General features: G+C 43.3%; 1 protein-coding gene across 2 annotated transcripts in view; it reads right to left on the bottom strand.

The window, feature by feature from the left end:
• The window catches only part of grm4 (glutamate receptor, metabotropic 4), a 183,895-nt gene that overhangs the window by 30,306 nt on the left and 131,909 nt on the right, over positions 1-21,680 (bottom strand). For both annotated transcript variants that reach the window (XM_082189601.1, XM_082189600.1), the window contains exon 7: positions 6,987-7,187. In XM_082189601.1, coding sequence (XP_082045727.1) covers positions 6,987-7,187 — 201 coding nt within the window. The remainder of the gene's footprint in view (positions 1-6,986; positions 7,188-21,680) is intronic.

The following is a 21,680-nucleotide window of genomic DNA, read 5'->3' as shown; positions in this document are numbered from 1 at the left end:
CCCGGGGTTTCGAAGTGGGTGCTGAACATTATAGAAAGAGGCTATTCGCTACAGTTTCGCCGACGCCCTCGCCGCTATGTGGCGCGCGTCGAGACCACGGTAAAAACAGAAGTAGCACATTTACTTCGAGCCGAAGTGGCGAAACTATTGAGCAAAGGGGCCATAGAGCCTCTCTCTCAAGTTCAGAGCGAAGGAGGGCTATACAGCAGATACTTCCTGGTACCGAAAAAAGACGGGGGTCTCAGACCCATACTAGATCTAAGGCAACTGAACAAAGTGCTTGTGAAGCGACAGTTCAGGATGCTCACGACCAGACAAATCCTTGTGCAGATTCGCCAAGGAGATTGGTTTGTGTCAATAGATCTGAAAGACGCGTATTTTTCAAATACAAATAGCGTCACGTCACAGGCGATATTTGAGATTCGCCTTCGGGGGCCAGGCATATCAGTACACAGTCCTGCCGTTCGGTTTGTCCCTGGCACCCCGTACATTTACGAAGTGCATGGATGCGGCGCTCGCACCCCTCAGAATGAGAGGCATGCGAGTACTGAACTATTTGGACGATTGGCTGATTCTAGCGCAATCTCGCGCAGTGCTCATAGAACACACGACCATTTTACTCGATCACCTCGAGGATTTGGGTCTCAGTGTCAATTGGGCGAAGAGCTCTCTGTCACCCAGTCAGAAGATATCTTTCCTGGGCACAGAATTGGACTCGCTGTCCATGATAGCGCGACTATCACCACAGCGCGCGGTAGACATTCAACGCACAGCGAACTCGTTTCGCTGCGGCGCGTCTGTCCCGCTCAAGAAATTTCAGAAGATGCTAGGTCTCATGGCCTCAGCATCATCAGTGCTCCAGCTGGGCCTGCTCCGCATGCGCCCGCTGCAGTTTTGGCTGAAAGCGCGAGTCCCACGCAGAGCGTGGGCATCCGGTTCGCTTCGCCTCAGGGTCAATCAGAAGTGCGTCACAACTCTGAAACCTTGGAGAGCGAACGACTGGTACCAATCAGGTGTAAGCCTGGGGACTTCCTCGAGGGTGAGAGTGGTGTCCACGGACGCGTCCACCTCGGGATGGGGAGCGCTGCTCGAGGGCAGACCGTTCTTCGGCCAGTGGTCGGAACGGGAAAAGCTCCTGCACATAAACTGCCTCGAAATGACCCACAGACAGTCCAACTGCTGTGGAAGAAATTCGGCAGAGCGGAAGTAGACCTGTTTGCGTCTCAAGAAAACGCTCACTGTCCGGAATTTTTCTCCAAGAGCAGGAACGCGCTGGCCCATGTGTGGCCCCGCCGCCCGCTCTATGCTTTTCCCCCCGTCTCTCTCCTGCCTCAGGTGATAGAACGGATCAGGGAAGAAGGATGCTCAGTATTGCTGGTGGCACCGTTCTGGAAAAACCAACCTTGGTTCCCAGTCGTGATGTAGTTAGCAAGTACTGCCCCGTGGCCAGTACCAGTGAGGAGAGACCTCCTCTCACAGGCCCACGGCTCGATCTGGCATCCTCACCCGGAACTATGGTCCCTTCATGTCTGGGCCATCAACGGGTACATGTTGGACTCCCTAAAGGAGTATTAAACACGATCACGCAGGCTAGAGCTCCGTCTACGAGACGGCTCTACTCCTCGAAATGGTCAGTGTTTTCGGGCTGGTGCACAGCCCGTGGTGTGTCACCCACAGACTGTGGTGTGACGGAGGTGTTTTCCTTCCTACAAGAGCTGTTGGATGAGGGCAGGGCCCCCTCCACGCTCAAAGTTTATGTGGCGGCTATAGCAGCGTTCTCAGGAACAACGCTTGGTCAGTCAATAGGAAGGAACGATTTAGTCATCCGCTTCCTTAGAGGGGCTAAGAGACTGAATCCTCCCAGACCTCCCTCAGTCCCCGTATGGGACCTTTCTACGGTTCTGGAAGCCATGAAAGGTGCGCCATTTGAGCCTTTACAGTCAATTGATTTGAAACACCTGTCTTTCAAGACGGTGTTTTTGCTGGCTCTCGCTTCAGTGAAGCGCATAGGGGATCTACACGCGCTCTCTGTGAGTGCGGCGTGCATGGAGTTTGGGCCTAATGACTCAAAAGTTATACTCAAACCTAAGCACGGTTATGTTCCAAAATCCCTCAACACACCGTTTAGGGCGCAGGTTATCTCCCTGTCAGCCCTACCGGTCCCTGATGAGGAAAGAGACGCGAGCCTCCTTTGCCCAGTCAGGGCATTATGAGCTTATGTGTCTCGCTCGTCTGTTTTCAGACAGACGGAGCAGCTCTTTGTTTCATTTAGCGGGCGTTCTAAGGGACTAGCCGCGTCGAAACAGAGCCTATCCAGATGGATAGTTGATGCTATAGCGCTGGCATACGCCTCCAAGGGCATGCAGTGCCCGTTGGGTGTCAGAGCGCACTCCACGAGAGGCATGGCCTCTTCGTGGGCCTGGTCAAGTGGGATTGCCTTGCAAGATATTTGTATGGCGGCAGGCTGGGCCTCCCCGTCTACATTTATAAGGTTTTATAACCTAGAGGTTCCCGCCCTGCAGGCCAGGCTGCTGTCGGTCTAAGTTTACCAGTATTATCTGACCTGATGCTATCAGCTCAGAATGCTGCGTCTACTGAGCACAGCTCAATGCTCGACAGTAAAAAGTAGCAGCACGAGATGTGCCTGGGCAGACTGTGTAAGACCCACATTCCCCCATCAGTTCAGGCCGTACCCCGCCCTGTCTGTATGAAATTCGCGTCTCAGCGACGCTGCCATATGTGGAAGAGTGCGGCTTCGCCCCTCCCTCTTCCCGGACTCCCTGTGAGTTCCCTGAGTGATTGTGCACTATATGTACCCCGGGCTTTCGCCCTTGGGTCTTTGGTGTCAGATCTCAGCATGCACGGCGTTTTGCATTGGGTCCCCTAGCGTAAGATATCTTACGCAGTACGAGAGACCTCTCGTAAGAGAACGTACTCGGTTACTAACGTAACCTCGGTTCTCTCTAGAAGAGGGAACGAGTACTGCGTATCTTGCCGTGCATGCACACGCTCTGGTTGCTTCGATGATGAAAAACCAGATAATAGCTGCCTGCGAGCGGTATTTATAGGCCTAGACCACGCCCATTTCGGCGGAACGTGACGCAGCGGGCCCGAAGTGCCCTGATTGGGTCTGGCGTCACGCCAGGCCTCGCTCGATAGGCTGCTGCAGTTGCCGCAGAGCAGCCAATAGGCGCGCGAGCTGCCTCGCCTATGTCTGCATGCTGCCGCAACGCGTTTTGCATTATTACAAAATTAAGGATAATTTTTGGCTTCAATATCTCGCGGAAAAAGGATTTTCCCCTAGCGTAAGATATCTTACGCAGTACTCGTTCCCTCTTCTAGAGAGAACCGAGGTTACGTTAGTAACCGAGTACGTTATTAAACATACAGAGCAAAACTAGCATTATTTTATGGTTTTTCCTCATGTAGTACAGGGCTTTGACTCTACCAGGAAGATGGCACTAAACAGTGAACTGTCCCAAGACATATATCCTTATTAGAGCCGTGAGTGTACTCCACGGCATCAAAGGGTTGAGTTGAGGTTTCATCTGAGGTTCATTTGATGAGACATTGTGCAGTACTTCAAACAATGGGATCAGGGAGAAACAAAGGTAGACTTAGCTCTAGAGAGAAGGCTTACAACTCAGCCAAGATATCCTTCTCATAGATAGATAGATAGATAGATAGATAGATAGATAGATAGATAGATAGATAGATAGATAGATAGATAGATAGATAGATAGATAGATAGATCTACAGATAGACAGACAGACAGATAGATAGATATAACTACAGACGGACAGACAGACAGATATATAGACAGATAGATAGATAGAACTACAGACAGACAGATAAACAGACAGACAGACAGACAGATAGACAGAGTTGCAGACAGACACTCGTTGAGCGCCAAAAACAAATAGCAGCCGCCTTTTACAGTTCCTCCTGAACCAAAAAAAAAGAGCTTATGCTGTGTTCACGCCAAGCTGTATCCGTAATTACAATATGGCAACCTGTGAGCTGTTCATGTCCTCAGTCTGGGATTTATGCGTTTCTATTTCAACACTATCAACAACGAAATGAATCTGCAGCAGTCAGTTGGTACAAGTAAGAGCTCTGTAAGTTGTTTATGTTCATTATTATTGTGATGTTATGTGCTTTGAGATATGAGGTAATATAACGCCGTCTCTCGTCTCGTGACGCTTTGTAAACTCTGCTGTGTGCGTTCATGTGTTTTGAAGGAGTGGCGGCTTTGGAGAGCTATCTGAAGGGAGGGTGGGATCTTTTGCTTTCAAAGCTAGCATGCTATTGCTAGCCTGTCCGAAATTGCCTACCCTACCTTAAAAAATCCTTAAATTATTTATTTTATTATATCCAGGACTCAAAGTAAATTCAAAACAAACTTGTACAATTGTTTTGTCGTTTTCAACCAACCATCAGCAAAACTCTGAAACCCATTTTGGCAGTAATTTATGTTGTTAAAAAAGACAATGTGGAGGAAACCTGCAATTTGAGCTTTGGGAGCAAAACCAGCAGTTTAAAGGCCATCACACTCAGTAGACTTACAAAGAAGAAACCATTCTAGACGAGAGTGAAGTCTGCATGGTCTTCAGAAGAGTATAGAAGCAAACAGAAGAGTGATGGGGCCGCCTCGCTTAATCTCAGGCTATTGAAGACTCTAACTAACCTCACTCAAAGTCGTTTCAAGAGAGGAGGACAGGGTTATGTGTGGAAAGTAGCGCTGGAAACAAGCAATGCCGAGTTACTAGACAGTTTTGTGAGATTTGACCTGCTGTGTGTAGCCAAAGCTGTTTCAAAAGCAAAACTGTCCCTCTCATCAAGGCAAAAAAATCTCTGCCAGCTCAGCTGCTGCTAACGTCTGCCATGGCCACTTCTGAACTGGCAGGAGAAGTGTTGCAAACTGATTGCATTCTGAACACTCTTATAATTATCAACATATCTGTTTATTAACAGTAATAGGATAACACTGAGTAATACAAAAGCTGTTGATTTGCTGTAAATAGGGTTAGAAGTGTAAGATATAGAAGTGCTTGTAGAGCCTCTTTCAACTCAAGAATAACATTAGGATAATTCTAGCATAACTAAACATTAAACACTATCAATATATCATATTATAATTATAATAATTTATCAAGTCTACCCCTTTTCTCATCTTGCACAAAACCATGTACATTTCTAACTTCAGCTTTTAAGTGTCAATTTCTGATGAAAACGATTTCAACAGTGAATTTTACATCCCACATTATATACAAATTAAATTTATTTAATGCTGCAAACAGTTTTACCTTATTGTTATTAAAATAGAAGTTTATTTTTCTTAAAAAGGGCCACTAATATTTATATACACATTACCGTTCAAAAGTTTGGTGTCAATAAGATGTAAAAAAAGGATGCCAGGACGCATTAAACAAAAGTGACGGTAAAGACTTTTAACAGACATTGTTATAAAAATACTTGTTACAAATAAATGCCGTTCTTGTGAACTTTCTATTCATCAGAATCCTTATTAATGTCACGGTTTCCACAAAAACATTAAGCAACTGTTTTCAACATAGAAGAAATGTTACTTAAGCAACAAATCAGCAAATTAGAATGATTTCTGAAGGATCATGTGACACTGAAGAGTGTAATAAATAATCGCTGCTAAAAAAATCAGCTTTCATCACAGAAATAAATGATATTTGAAAAGATATTAAAATAGAAATAATTGGTGAGTTATAAGAGACTTCTTTCAAAAACATATAAAAATATTAGCAAACCCCAAACTTTTCAAACAGTAGTGTATACACTTCATTTTGAAAGGAAAAAGCTACTCACTGGATTTTCAAAATTTCCGAGGTTAAGCAATCTTTTAAAGAACCATCACCTTTGATGCACTGTCTATTACTCACATAGAAACAACCAAAGTGTGACAGGTGGTTCAACATGACAGTCAGACCTTTGCTTTATGTAAAAATGGACATAATAAGCTAGATACCAAAGCTTAAGCCACCAGACCTTGAAAACAACATACCAAGACCTAAATAAATGTGAAGAGCACAAAATTACCGTTACCGATTACCGGCTCCGTTCGACCACGGAGTATAATTCATTAAAACATCAGTTCTTAACTGGTTCCCGAAGAACTCCCCAATCAAGTGTTTATATTCTGAGCTAACATCCAACTACCGCGGTAATTGTCAGGCACTTCATTAATTCAATTAGATCTGCATGTTTTCTGCTGGAAAAACGTTATGGCCTATTCAAAAGCAGACGCTATTGACTCAGTAAAAAGCTCAGTAGAGAATCATTCTATCAAATGCACTAATGATTGAAGGGCACTTGGTCAGAGAAGCATGTGACAGATCAATTTGCATAACAGTTGACCCAGTTGATTTTTTTTTTTTTTAAATTACCCCCGAAAGTCATATTCTATTAGCCGGTTACACTTCAGAACTGTAGGCCACATCATCACGGTCCTCTGAGTAATTGTGAATACTCAGTAAATTAATTAGTCATACTGCCATTGATAGTCCAGGAAGAACATGTCCAAAGGGTGTTGTGAGCCCACTGCAAACTGCTTTAATTAACACATACATGGCTCTGGAGGAACCTTGGCTTGGGTACGCTAAGCACATATCAAAATACTTTTCTGGGGAGCAGTCGGTCCTTCCTCAGGGCTTCTGTTGTTTCTCACAACTCTAATCCGTTACAGCAGCTAATCTTTGTAAAACCAATTGTTGACAATTTATAACCAGGGTGGGGCTTTAGAAAAAGGATTTTTGGACAGCTTTCAAAAACGTCTCCTGTGAGAGAGTCGTTTTAAAATTGTTGTGCTGCGATGAAGAAACTTGAATTCACCATCAGAGGGATAATTATGCAAAAATCCCTTTTCTTAAGCACCCATAAACAGATGTTTGCTCTGTGCTGGTAGGTCTGTGGAAGGACAAACAGAAGAGCAGTAATGCAGAAGGTAAACAGTTTACCTGAAATCTTGACAGCGCGGATGTACTTTAGCAGGAGGGTTCCATCAACAGGGTCCATTTTGGAGCAGAGTCCCACCTTGCCAGGGCACAGGTCTCTGTGCATGTTGTGGAGGGCGTGCGCCATTGCGTACACTGCGTCAATCACGAACATCACCTTTCCTTCTTGCTCATAGGACGAGTCTTTTCCGATCCGCTCTTGATCTGACAGATGAAAGAAAACGTGTGTGAAGTGTCATTAGATTTTGACTGAATTGTCACACTTACTCTAGTTTAGGAGAGCACTGGAAAAGAGGCTGATGTTGCACAGCTTGATGCTTTCTATACTGAGTTACTTGCCACATCTCACTGTTAAACCAGCTGTGAGCTTGAGGCAAGACTTAGGGTGTATCTCTGAATTTAAAAAAAAAATTAAAATCCATAAAATAATAAATGTTTTATATATGTGTAACGGGGTTCAATGTTGTATTGCAAGGAAGGAAGAAGACAGGGGTCGGCGTGACTGAAACACTCACTTTAATTGCAAAATAAAAAGAAACAAATAAACAAAAGAGGCGCACGTAGCGCATTCACCGTGCCACGCACAGTAATAACAAAGAGGACAAATAACAATCACAACTTTCATTCAAACACAGCGTACAGGTGAGGTTCCAGTCCAACTCTCTCTCCCATCTCCTCCCGCATGCTGGCTTATAACCGGTCTCTCCATGCCAATCACTGCAATCAGACACAGGTGTTCCTCATTTTGCACTTGACCTACTTACTCACCGATCAGCCCCCTCCTTTCTCTCCTGCTACAGACTTCGCAAAACCACGCCCCCCTCGCCACATACCCCCACCGCCCGACTCAGGCCGGGGAGCCATCCGGCCTGCAGCCTCCCCCCCCCTCCTCCTGGAGAGGAAGTCAGCCACAGCCATCTGTACACCCGGCCTGTGGATCACCTGGAACTTAAACGGCTGTAAAGCGAGATACCAACGAGTGATCCGCGCGTTGGTATCCTTCATGCGGTGGAGCCACTGCAGGGGAGCGTGGTCCGAACAGAGGGTGAACTCCCGTCCCAGGAGGTAATAGCGGAGGGTGAGAACGGCCCATCTGATGGCCAAACACTCCTTCTCTATGGTGCTGTACACCGTCTCTCTCTTAGAGAGCTTTCGACTGATGTACAGCACCGGCCGCTCCTCACCCTCCACCTCCTGGGACAGGACCGCGCCCATCCCCCTGTCCGACGCGTCGGTCTGTAGGATGAAAGGGAGAGAAAAGTCAGGGGCATGTAAGAGCGGTCCACCACATAAAGCAGCCTTTATCTGGGTAAAAGCCCGCTGACACTGCTCCGTCCATTGAACCGTATCTGGTACCTCCTTTTTAGTTAGATCAGTCAGCGGGCTGGCGAGGTCCGAATAATTAGGCACAAACCTTCTGTAATAACCCGCCAGCCCCAGGAACTGTCTAACCTCCTTTTTGGTCTTAGGTCTCGGACAAGTCGCAACCGCTGCCGTCTTATCAATTTGGGGACGCACTTGTCCATGACCCAAGTGGAAGCCCAGATACCTTACTTCCACCCGCCCAATTGCACACTTCTTCGGGTTGGCCGTGAGCCCCGCCCGTCTCAACGTCTTCAGGACAGCCCGCACCTGCTGCATATGACGCTGCCAGTCACCACTATAGATGATGATATCATCCAAGTAGGCAGCGGCATATGCAGCGTGCGGTCGGAGAATCCTGTCCATCAGACGCTGAAACGTTGCCGGAGCCCCGAACAACCCGAAAGGAAGAGTGACAAATTGGTGTAACCCGAACGGCGTGGTGAAAGCTGTTTTTTCTTTGGATAAGGGAGATAAGGGGATCTGCCAATATCCCTTGGTTAAGTCCAATGTCGAATAAAAACGAGCAGTACCCAGCCGATCAAGCAATTCGTCAACCCTTGGCATTGGATAAGCGTCGAACTTCGACACAGCATTCACCTTCCTGTAATCTACACAGAACCGGATCGAGCCGTCCGTTTTAGGAACTAAAACTATCGGGCTCGCCCAGTCACTGCTAGATTCTTCTATTACTCCCAACTCTAGCATCGCCTCTAATTCGCTTTGCACAACTTTCTTTTTGTGCTCTGGCAGTCGATACGGCCGGCTGCGAACCACCACGCCCGGCTCTGTCTCAACGTGGTGTTGAATGAGGTCCGTCCGACCAGGCAGGGGCGAGAACACATCAGCAAAATCTGCTTGTAAATTACGCACATCAGTGAGTTGGGATGGTGAGAGGTGGTCTCCCCCAGCGGCCAGGGCGAGAGATTTTGTTTTGACATTCGCCTCTGGACCGAGATCCTCCTCTCCACTCACTACCATCGCCAGCATCACTGATTCCACCTCAGACCATTTTTTAAGCAGGTTGAGGTGGTAAATTTGATGTGCCCCGCCCCTATCTGTTCGTATTACCTCATAGTCAAGATCTCCAATTCGCCGTGTAACCTCAAAAGGTCCTTGCCACTTTGCGAGTAATTTTGAGCTAGAGGTAGGAAGTAATACAAGCACTTTCTCTCCCGGTGTAAATTGACGCAGTCTAGCCCCCCTGTTGTACAGCCGACTTTGCTTGTCCTGAGCCTGTAACAAATTCTCCCGTGACAGCCGCCCCAAAGTGTGGAGTTTTGTTCTCAGGTCCAGGACATACTGAATTTCATTTTTACTAGCTGAAGGTCCGTCCTCCCAAGTTTCCCTAAGGACATCTAACACCCCGCGGGGCTGACGCCCATAGAGAAGCTCGAAGGGGGAAAACCCCGTGGAGGCTTGAGGGACCTCCCGTACAGCGAACAAGAGGGGTTCTAACCACCGATCCCAATTTTTGGCGTCTTCTTGTACAAACTTTCGAATCATGGATTTCAAAGTGCGGTTAAATCGTTCGACCAGCCCGTCTGTTTGTGGGTGATAGACACTGGTCCGGATCGATTTAATGCCCAATAATTCGTAAAGTTCGCGTATCGTTCGTGACATAAACGCCGTGCCTTGATCGGTGAGAATCTCTTTCGGGATTCCCACCCGGGAGATTAGTTGAAACAGAGCGCTCGCCACGCTATTTGCGGAAATATTGCGAAGCGGGACTGCTTCAGGATATCGCGTTGCGTAGTCCACCAGGACTAAAGCAAAGCGATGTCCCCGTGCTGACCGTTCTAATGGCCCGATGAGGTCCATACCAATTCGTTCGAAGGGGACCTGCATCAACGGAATAGGGCACAATGGTGCTTTTGGGTTGGCCGGTGGATTCACCAGCTGACATTCCCGACAAGACGCACACCACTTGCGTACATTCTCGTGAATGCCCGGCCAAAAGAATCGGGCCATGAGACGGTTTAGTGTCGTTGTTTGTCCTAAATGCCCGGCCATTGGATTAGAATGAGCCGCCTGGAAAAGCATTTCCCGACGGCTTTTGGGTACCAACAACTGAGTTGTATCCTGCTTTGATTGGGCATCTTGGGTCACCCGATACAACTTATCTTTTATAATTGTAAAATACGGATAGGTGAGCGGTTGGTCTGGGTGGAGAAGCTGGCCGTCGATAGAGCGAACCTGATCAAAGGCATGTTTCAGCGTGTCATCCTGGGACTGTTCCAGGGGAAAATCATCGCGCTCTGAGAGAATGGTTCTCTCCAGTGCGCTCTGTTCCCCTGAACCAGTACCCAGAGGTTCCGGATCAGCTTCTCCCAACTGAGCAGTCGCCACCTTCCTTTTATCTTTTTCTACCCAAGAAGCATCCGCACATAAATGACCCAATAATTCATTAAACGCTGGCCAATCCGTCCCCAAAATCAGCGGATGCCGGAGATGCGGGTTAATCGCCACCTCCACACTATGCTTTTGTCCCCTAAATTGAATATCCACAGGCATTAACGGATAATTCACCACTTCCCCGTGCACACACCGTACCTTAACCATGCGGCCATTATCCAATGCCTTAGGTTGAATCAGGCTTTGGTGTATAGAGGTTTGGTTACAGCCTGAATCCACCAGAGCCTGAAAAGTACCCCCCTTTATACTCACGGGTATTTGGTACAGGCCAGCTTGATCGGGGGCAGCTTGCGGCGCATCGGGGACCCGGATCAGCGTCCCCACCTCCATCACCGGACACCGATCGATAAAATGACTCGGGTCCCCGCAGCGCCAACAAGCCGGCCCGGACCTCCCCGCCGCTCCAGTGGCAGGAAGCGGGTCAAGGGATTGGCGTGGAGAGAGAGGTAGCGCAGCCTGGGGAGAGAATCCCCCCCTCGATGGGCCCCCTCCCCGGGGAAGAGGCCTGGGGGCAGATACCGGCTCCGCAGCACCCCCTGTCCTCCACCTTGGAGCCGGCCGCGGCGGCAGATTCACCCGGTACCTGGGAAGGGGAGAGGGCTTAGGGGGGGGGGTAGAGAGAGAAAGAGAGAGAGAAGCAGATGGCAGGGGTTCGCCGACCCCCGGGCACGCCACCATTTGGTCCTCCGCCAGCTGGATGGCCTGGTTCAGCGACGTCGGGCGGTGGCACTGGACCCACTGCGCGGTCTTTGTTGGCAACCGCGCCACGAACTGCTCCAGCACCACACGATCGATGACTTCCTCGACGTCGCTTCCGTCGGCCATCAGCCACTTGCGGCACGAGTCCCGGAGCTGTTGGGCCATGATGAAGGGTCGGCCAGACTCCTCGAGGTTCAACGTCCTGAACCTCTGGCGGTGTTGTTCCGGAGTCCGGCCAACCCGCTGGAGAATGGCCCGCTTTAAATCCTGATAGACCAGGAGATTCTGGACTGGCAGTTGGTGTGCGGCCACCTGCGCCTCTCCGGACAGCAGGGGTATCAGCCGCATTGGCCAGTCCGTCGAGGGCCATCCCCGGTCCTCAGCCGACCTCTCAAACAGTTCCAGAAATGCCTCCGGATCATCCTCGGGGCCCATCTTGTTGAGAGGTATCGGCGAGGACGAGTCTTTGTCCGATGGGGGGACGGCCCTAACCTCCCGGTCTATCCAGCTCCGGAACAGCTCGCGGTCTTCATGCTGGCCTCGGAGGAGCGCCTCGAACCGTTTGTCCTGCTCCTCCTTTATGGCCAGCAGATGTTGATGTTGTTCCTGGTGAAGACCAGCGAGCGATTGGATGATGTCCGCAAATGGTGTACCTGGCGGAGTCTGCATGGCGGCGATCTTCTTCCTTCCCGGGTTTCGGCACCAGTGTAACGGGGTTCAATGTTGTATTGCAAGGAAGGAAGAAGACAGGGGTCGGCGTGACTGAAACACTCACTTTAATTGCAAAATAAAAAGAAACAAATAAACAAAAGAGGCGCACGTAGCGCATTCACCGTGCCACGCACAGTAATAACAAAGAGGACAAATAACAATCACAACTTTCATTCAAACACAGCGTACAGGTGAGGTTCCAGTCCAACTCTCTCTCCCATCTCCTCCCGCATGCTGGCTTATAACCGGTCTCTCCATGCCAATCACTGCAATCAGACACAGGTGTTCCTCATTTTGCACTTGACCTACTTACTCACCGATCAGCCCCCTCCTTTCTCTCCTGCTACAGACTTCGCAAAACCACGCCCCCCTCGCCACAATATGAAATAAAATAATATTTCCTTATTTTACCAAAATACAATAATAGTAGTTCTAATGTGATGCAATAGAAATATTTCAACTGTTAAAATCCTCAAGATTGCATTTTAGTTAGGAGCTAAACACAAATGTGTCTTATTTTATGAAATTTTAACAAATTAACTGAAGTATTAAGCAAAGAGCTTTTGAGGACAAGAGGAACATGCTTGTAATATTTACCTACTGAAAAAGACAACTCAAAATATAATAATTTAGAGCGCATTGCTTCTTTAACAAGCATTGTGTAGAGTGGTGTTACAGTTTTATCAAGGGTAAATCTTTACACTTCAAATTAATCAGCTTGCCAACAAGAATGCACCAGAATGAAAATTGACATTAAAAGTGAATGCTCCTACATAAATGAATGCAGATGGTTAAGAACAAACAGTAAGCAATTTCTTGATCAATGACAAAACCTGGTTCTGAAACACAGACAGTAGGATGTAATTCTGCCAAAAAGAAGCGCACATTTCCATTAAGGTAGCAGCTCAGTGTTCTATCATCCTATCATATAGATGATGGACACATATGGAATTGTAGTAAGACTTCTATAAAACCATTACAGATGTACGGATGTAAGAATGAACTGAAAAAGGCACATTATAAATCTCATCAAGCTCTCTTCACAAGTATGAGAATTTTAAATGCCTAGTTGCTATGGATACACTAATTTGAGATACCATTAGAATATGTAAAGAAGCATCATTCTAGCATTTTTGTCATAAATGTTTCATAATTAGGCCTAAAACGTTGTGACAATTATGATATAATATAAAAATGTATATTCAGGCACAGCTCGGGTCATGAATATTACTTATGTGATTCACTGAAAGGCGTATATATACAGTAACATCTTTTTTTTTTTTTCTTACATATTACCAATTAAAAGCAATGCATAAAATGCTTACAGTACAAATATTACTAGATAAATAATTGCAGAACATAAAATAGAATGAATAAATAAATAATTTAAAATAAAATGTTATACCATTAGAAAATACAAAATTCTTTATTTTCTCACCACACTGTGAAAAATTATATGATCAATAAGTTATGACAATATATGTTTTTTACATTGCTTTAACTCACCAAAATAAGTTGAGCAATTTTCAACTTTTTTATATAACTTATACAAGATTAAACTCATTTAAGTCATTTTAATGTAATTTAAGTTGAAATTACTTAAACATCAAAGTTGATTGTACTTCAAAATTGCCGATTTGTTATGCCAAAAATCATTGGGTATTAAGTGAAGATCATGTTCCATGAAGATATTTTGTAAATTTCCTACTGTAAAGATATAAAACATTTATTTTTGTGAGTGAATGCAGCACAATCGCCATTTTTTTGCACCCTCAGATTCCAGATTTTCAAATAGTTGTATCTCGGCCAAATATTGTTCTATCCTAACAAACCATACATAAATGGAAAGCTTATTTATTCAGCTTCCATATGATGTATAAATCTCAATTTCAAAAAAATTTACCCATGTGACTGGTTTTGTGGTCCAGGGTCACATATATTAATTCAATTAATTAATCTGCATACTTAAAAAAAAAAAAGGAGGGGCAACCAGTTGGCTTCTTACAGTACTGTACAGTTGTATGTGTAAAAGGTTGTTTTTGAAATAATTTCTACAGGGCTTGTTAAATAGTATTTAAATAGAAAGGGGAAGAAAATAATCAAATATACAATATGCCACGAGTTGTCATCTCACATGTTCAGTTATCCAAGTCCCGTATCTTGCTCTTCATGCCACGGATAAATGAAAGAGGTCTGGTAACACACGAGGGTGGAATAATAGACAGGGAGACAGCAAGCAAGATTAATTATCTCTCAGCGCTCATATAATCATGCCAGACAGCTGTATATTCATTAGAGCTGGAGTTGCTCAGCATGTTTTTTTTTTTTTTTTTTTTTTTTGTAAGGTCTTAATTGCAAAGGAGCCGTTTCAATTATGACCCTGCCAGAACAAACCGGAGAGATAGCTGTCAGATGTCAGGTTGGCAGATTGCAGGGTACACTCTTTAGAATAAAGCCTGTGCCATTGTCATTTTGAGTTAATGCCAGCGTTTACAGTACTTTTACAGTATTTAAAACAACTGCAAAAACTGAAAGAACAATCATTACTCCATACAATAGGATTCCTTTCAGGTTAATGCCACTTAGTGCAGTATTTTACTGTTGTTGGAAATTTCAAAAGGCTGGTTTCCTCTTTTACTCAATACTATTTGCATGTTCGCCCAAGACAAACCCATCCATATCCCTTCTCTTCCTACATTTGCAAACCTTTTCTTATCTAAACAAAGCCAGAGTGTTTTTTTTTTTCTAGAAGCTGCTGTTAGTAAAGAAATGTCTGTCCTATTCTTCTATGGTTTCTAATCACCAGCACTTCAGCTTTGCCTTAAACAGAAAGCCAAAGGCAATTTAACATCCTCGACAGTCCTTTTGCATCTTGAAAACCCTAAATTAAAGAGGCAGGTTTTGCTTGTGTAATTGTTCACCACAAGCAACCATTTGGGGGGTGGGGGGTGGGTGGTCGGGTTGGGAAATGTTCGACTTCCGCCGTGGAAAAACTCCATTGTAAATCTTTCACACTGGGGGAGGATGGCTAGCCCACACACTTCTTAATGCTCTTCGTACGCAAACACACACAAACGCATTAGCACTCTCTCTGGCAGACGAACACACCCATTCATGCCGTTTGTGTGCACACAAAATCCTTCAAATGCGACAAGTTACAAGTTAACTCCTCATCTGAGCACATTCACATACGCAACTGTACAACTTGTTAACATTATTTATTAACATTCACTGATTTGCTGAAAAACCTTGTTTTATTTAAATTATTTTTATGAAATAATTCAAACACTAAGTACTGTGACAACACTGAAACAAAAATAAAAATAAAACAGAATTAAAATAGCAGAAAATAAAAACCTATTTATTTAATTAATCAATAAATATATTTATTTAATCAATAAATAAAATAATAATAATTACTAATAAAATAATATAATATAATTAATACATACATACAATTTAAAATTAATAAAATATTTAGATTTTATCTTCATATGGGGCTTTTTTTTCACCAAATAATGATATATCTGATTAATTCAATTACATTCACTGCATACTTAATGCATTTTGATCCCAATTCAAAATAATTCATAGAGATCAAATACATACATACAAACATACATACATAAAAATAATTGTAAATAATTAAAAATGAATAAAACACTGATTTTATCTTAATTTGGGGCATTTTCTCACAGAATATTGATACAAATGATTCAATTGATTAGCATTCATAACAAAAAAAAATTTAATAAAAAATAAACAAAGCAAAGCGAAACAAAACGCTTTAAACACAAAATCCTACAAATCCGACAGATACAAGCACAAACTCCTCATCCTAGATTCTAAACACATCCAGGATGGCTATAGAGCCGGCCGCCGTTTGAGGAATCCTTTGCAATTAAGGGAGGCATCTCACAGAGTTTGTCGGGGGCTGAAAGGTGGCAGAGATGGTGGCCGTGACAGAGTAGCACGCTCATAACCTTCCGTACCTCTCGCTGCTCCAGGGCTTTAAAGACACTAGATGTCCTGCTCTGAGGGCTCATGCTCTCACTGGGAATAATGGCTCTGACTCTCCCCATTTGCCAGAAAAACCTCCAGAGTCCTTTGTCTCACTTAAGTCTCTTGTTTGTGGTTTCGGACGAGTGATTTTTTTTCTCAAAGGGTTTTGTGGAAACTCTGCTGTAGCCTTAACCTCAACAATGGTAAAAAAAAATCTTGATACAAAGTGCTTTTGATTCAGACACAATGTGAGCGGTCTATAGAAATGGTTGTGGTGTGCGCGTTACTCAAGGAGTGCCAGACTCTGAATGCACTTACTGTATAAAAGCAATCCATTAACTTCGACGAATGAATTAAAATATTCAGCATGGAGATAGCTGCTATAATTGATTCAAAGGACAGAACGACTGCTTTAGATGTTGCATACATTAGTTTTGGATCTCGGACCTCAAAAATCCCTCCAGCAATCAAAGAAGGGTAATTATTTCTGCCCTTTCAAAAATAATTCAGGTAATATTTTGTTGAGAGGCTTCAGGCTTTTTGTCTTAGGTCCATACAATTTAAATATTAATAGTACATTTACATATACGTAGAAACGTACGTTTTCTTCAACAGTCTGTTTAAATGTTTGTTTTACATTGTAAATCATTCTTTAGCTTTTATGCCAACTGTTACACTTACTACTCAAGGGCACATTTTTGATGACTCATGTATTGCTCTTTGTAGGGATTTACAAGCCCACCTCTTTCATCCGTACACAACATTTAGGTGGGATGGTGATAATAGATGGAATCTGCATCACCTCTGCATTTATCAGTCATCTCCTCTGGATGAAAGATGGGTCTTTTTGATCAACGCTCCCATGCAAAGCATTTAAGACATATGATGTCTCCTCCACCACGCCTGAGGGAGGTTTTGTTGGGAACCAAAGAATCTAAAATTTCTCTATTAAAGCTTGGCAATCCAAATCCAATGAATCGCCCCTGGGAGACATCCCTTAACACTTTTTGAATACAAACACGGGCGTCTTGTGTCTTATCATTGTTTTAGAAATAGCCCTACATGGGAACCATATATTTATTTCTTAAAAATAAGCTAGCAATTCACTAAAACCTCAACAATACTTTACTCAATCCAGGGGTTTTCAAACATTTCCCTGAATATGATGATAACCTTGCAAGGAACCCCAAAATATATCCCATTTATTAAGACCCATTTATGTTGTATGAGAAAAAAATATTAAAATATAAAATTATTTATACAGTATTTCCAAAATGAAATAATTGACTAAATATTGCAATTATTTACGTTGGCTTTAGTACAAATGAATAGTTCAGCCATGAAACTTTATTCACGTTCTGATTGGTTGTTTTATTGTAACTTCCACAGTCAATTGATTTCACGTTTCCAGCACTACTTCCCTTTATAACCACGACTCATATTCTTATTCTATCCCTCCGCCTTCCCAGCACCACCAGCCTAGATCTGCTACAGGGGGTCTTCCCTCTCTCTAGTATAGCAGCAGCATGTTTCTATTCAGTTTATGTTCTGAGTATTTAGCAGAAGCAAGCCGTACTTGCACTGCAGCAGTGTAGTAGATCTAGTCCCCCACGACCAAACCCATGTACATTCCATTTACATCAACAAAATGTCACTATCCTGAGAGTTGTCATGACTGAAATAGCATACTGACCCGAGACGGGCATAAATACATGGAAATGTATTTTAAATAAAAATACAAAATACTGTGTGGAAAAAATGTATTTAAATACAAATACAAAAAAAACACAAAATACATGTGAAATTGGCCATCCAGTGCAAGTATAGGTCACAGTGAATGAAGAAACTGCATAGGCCTATTGACTTTTAATTCCTAACCTCATCTCTGCTATCATTCTTTCTTTCTATCTATCTTTCTTTCTTGCTGGCAATTACAACTAAACTTATGCAAAATAGCAGCCATTTATATACTTATTTCTGACCAGGTTACAATGTTATTGTATCTATTACTTGAGGTGAACACTATTAAAAAATTCATACTGTATGTAAAACTGTGGGAACCTTTTCTGCTATCTAGCAAAGAATATGGATGGGCGATATGACCCAACATTTTAAAGCTGCAGTCCATAGTTTTTCCTCTGTCACCATCTCTGTTCGAAATCTGCAATTGCAGTTATTTGCGGAATTATCAACTTTACGTGGGTTGTGCCTCGGCACGGCACAGCGCGGATGAATCCAATGTGCGGCTGTCAGTCACCGCGCCGGTGTGGATTCTGTCATTAGGAATCACAGATTATACTTTTGGGAAGTATGACCAACATAAGAATTTTCACTGGAAAATGTAATCTGACATCCGCTTTTGTTCTGACCAACTAAGGGGAAAAAAGCATTGAGGTAAATCGCGCTACTTAAATCTAACGATCGCTTATCATATCACGTCAAACCGTACAAATTATACTTTGTTCTCAAATTGTTAATGTTAACAACATCAGCAACAACTACATTTAATGCCCTTCCGATATTATCCTTGTTTTCGCATGAGCCCGGTTGCAGTCTATTTTTTTCTGTAGCCACTCCGAAGTCCGAAGTCTTTTGCGTTTTACAACGGGTGAATCTACAGTTGTCACTGGTGATTGTCGTTTGAACCTTTCTGGATTCGCCATCAAATTGATAAGTTTAATTATATCAAGTGCTGTGATCAGCTATAAATCTCCACCCCCGACATCCTCACACGCAATATAGCCTACTAGCCGAGACACCTTGTTTATGTGTACAGAAATGACGTAATGGAGCAAAGACATGGTCGAATTTCCCGCGGAAATCCACAAGTACCACTGGAATTAAAAACATTATTACAAGCTTACCGTTTTGAATCGAGCTACGGCAAGCAGATAGTTTTGAACACTGGCTGGTTATGTACCTGCTCAAAAAAAATTTTGGGATAATTTGCTTCTTTTTCCACTCCAGCATTCCAATAATTCCTAAATTGCCCACTAAAAGCTACACGGATAAATTTGCTCACCCCACAAATAGGCCTATCTATGTAAATGATTTAGAAAAAGTTCCATCGATTCAGACTTTATATCATCGCTATGATATGTAGTGTCATATCACCCAGCCCTAATATGCAGTAATGCTTTAAACACATTTGACAAGCTAATTGATAAAAATCAGCAACCGATCAAGACTGATTGGCTATCGCTATTTTCCCACTTGTCTGTGCTTTAAGGCAAATCGGAATAATGAACTATTTTGTAGAATTGATCATGACATCCTCATCTTATTCCAGAAAAATCACTGATCCAATGCTGAGTTGTATTGCAGCTCACATGCATGAATGTTGGGGTTGTCTAAACTAGTTGATGCACGAAATTGTACAAAAATACTCATTTTAAATGTATTTAAATACAAATTAAATTAGATTTTTTCCAACGGCTTCAAAATACAAAATATCTGAAATACTGCCCATCCCTGATAATGACAAATGTCATTATACTAAAGATAAATCTAAAATATCCACTTTGTACTAAGTTTAATCTAACAACTTAAAGGTGAACTAAGTAACTTTTTTTACCTTAAAGGGTTAGTTCACCCAAAAATGAAAATTCTGTCAGTAATTACTCACCCTCATGTTGTTCCAATCATGTAAGACTTTCGTTCATCTTCGGATCACAAATTAAGATATTTTTGATTAAATCTGAGAGCTATCTCACTCCTCCATAGGCTTCCAGAGGGACCGAAACTCGCCGGCCCAGAAAGTCAGTGAAGAAAATGTTGAAATAGTCCAAGTGACTACAGTGGCTCTACATTAAGTTTATCATGCGACGACAATACTTTTTGTGCGAAAAAACAACAAAAATAACGACTTTATTCAACTATTAGTGTTCTTCAATGTGGGCCTCTGACGAGAGTTCACGGGAGCGCCACGACACATGCGCGAGAACTGAGATTACGGCGTTCTTCTTCTACTACTACTTGTTACTGGCTGCTCACTCCTTAGGAGTATTATCGCCATCTACTGTACAGGATGACGTCCCGACATTGCCGGGAGCGCAAAACGGTCTGTTTACAAGCAGCTGAAGACGCGCGCTGTATGTAAAACTGTATTCGTAAATATGTCCGCAGATTTCGATGTAGATGAAGATTTGATTTTTTTTTTAACCAACCATACTTATTTGAACCAGAATACACAGACATTGAACTACAAGAGATGGAAGATGCTGCAACACAACCGCAGTCTGCTTCTGAAAGACAGAGAGCATTGGACAGCTGATGGTGTAAATGTAATCAGTGCCGAGCGATGCCTTCTGAGGCCATCCTTAAAAATATTTTGGTTTGCCGTAACAGCCAAAAAAAAAAAAAAAAAGGGGTCGGTTGGTCGGTCTATATATAGCCTATATTCTTTCGCAAGTTAACGCAAGTTTACAACCGGCAAGTCGTTTTTTTATCAACTTAAAAACCAAAGGGGACTTTTTTAGTCCAAAAGGGTAAAAAAATTATATGGGTTGGTCCTAAATTGACAGGGTCGGTCGGGTTATGGCAAACAAGACTATTTTTAAGGATGGCCTGAACAGGAGAGCGTGTGCTGCATCGATTGGGACATACAGTTACATACATTACGAATACAGTTTTACAAAAGCAAAATAATATAGCCTAATATTTGATGATTGATCGAAAATCGTATCTCTCCCCCCACATGCTCACCTGCAAGACGCTCCGACATTAAATTTCTCTGTAGGCTACTGTAGGCTTTTTGTAGAAAGCCTTTCTTTAAAGTGAATTTCGGTATTAATTGTAGCATGCAGGCAATATAATCAGGACACCCGGCGCCCGCGCGCTCGTCTCTTAAATGAACCAAAACTCTACATTGAATCTTTAAAAAAAAAGAAGAAAGAATATAGGCTATATATAGACCGACCAACCGACCCCTTTTTTTTTTTTTTTTTGGCTGTTACGGCAAACCAAAATATTTTTAAGGATGGCCTCAGTAGGCATCGCTCGGCACTGATTACATTTACACCATCAGCTGTCCAATGCTCTCTGTCTTTCAGAAGCAGACTGCGGTTGTGTTGCAACATCTTCCATCTCTTGTAGTTCAATGTCTGTGTATTCTGGTTCAAATAAGTATGGTTGGTTAAAAAAAAAATCAAATCTTCATCTACATCGAAATCTGCGGACATATTTACGAATACAGTTATACATACAGCGCGCGTCTTCAGCTGCTTGTAAACAGACCGTTTTGCGCTCCCGGCAATGTCGGGACGTCATCCTGTACAGTAGATGGCGATAATACTCCTAAGGAGTGAGCAGCCAGTAACAAGTAGTAGTAGAAGAAGAACGCCGTAATCTCAGTTCTCGCGCATGTGTCGTGGCGCTCCCGTGAACTCTCGTCAGAGGCCCACATTGAAGAACACTAATAGTTGAATAAAGTCGTTATTTTTGTTGTTTTTTCGCACAAAAAGTATTGTCGTCGCATGATAAACTTAATGTAGAGCCAATGTAGTCACT

Source organism: Leuciscus leuciscus (assembly GCF_965113295.1).
Source record: "Leuciscus leuciscus genome assembly, chromosome: 14".
NCBI lineage: Eukaryota > Metazoa > Chordata > Actinopteri > Cypriniformes > Leuciscidae > Leuciscus > Leuciscus leuciscus.
The sequence above is the reverse complement of the archived record's forward strand: the minus strand, read 5'-3'. Positions and strand labels throughout refer to the sequence as shown.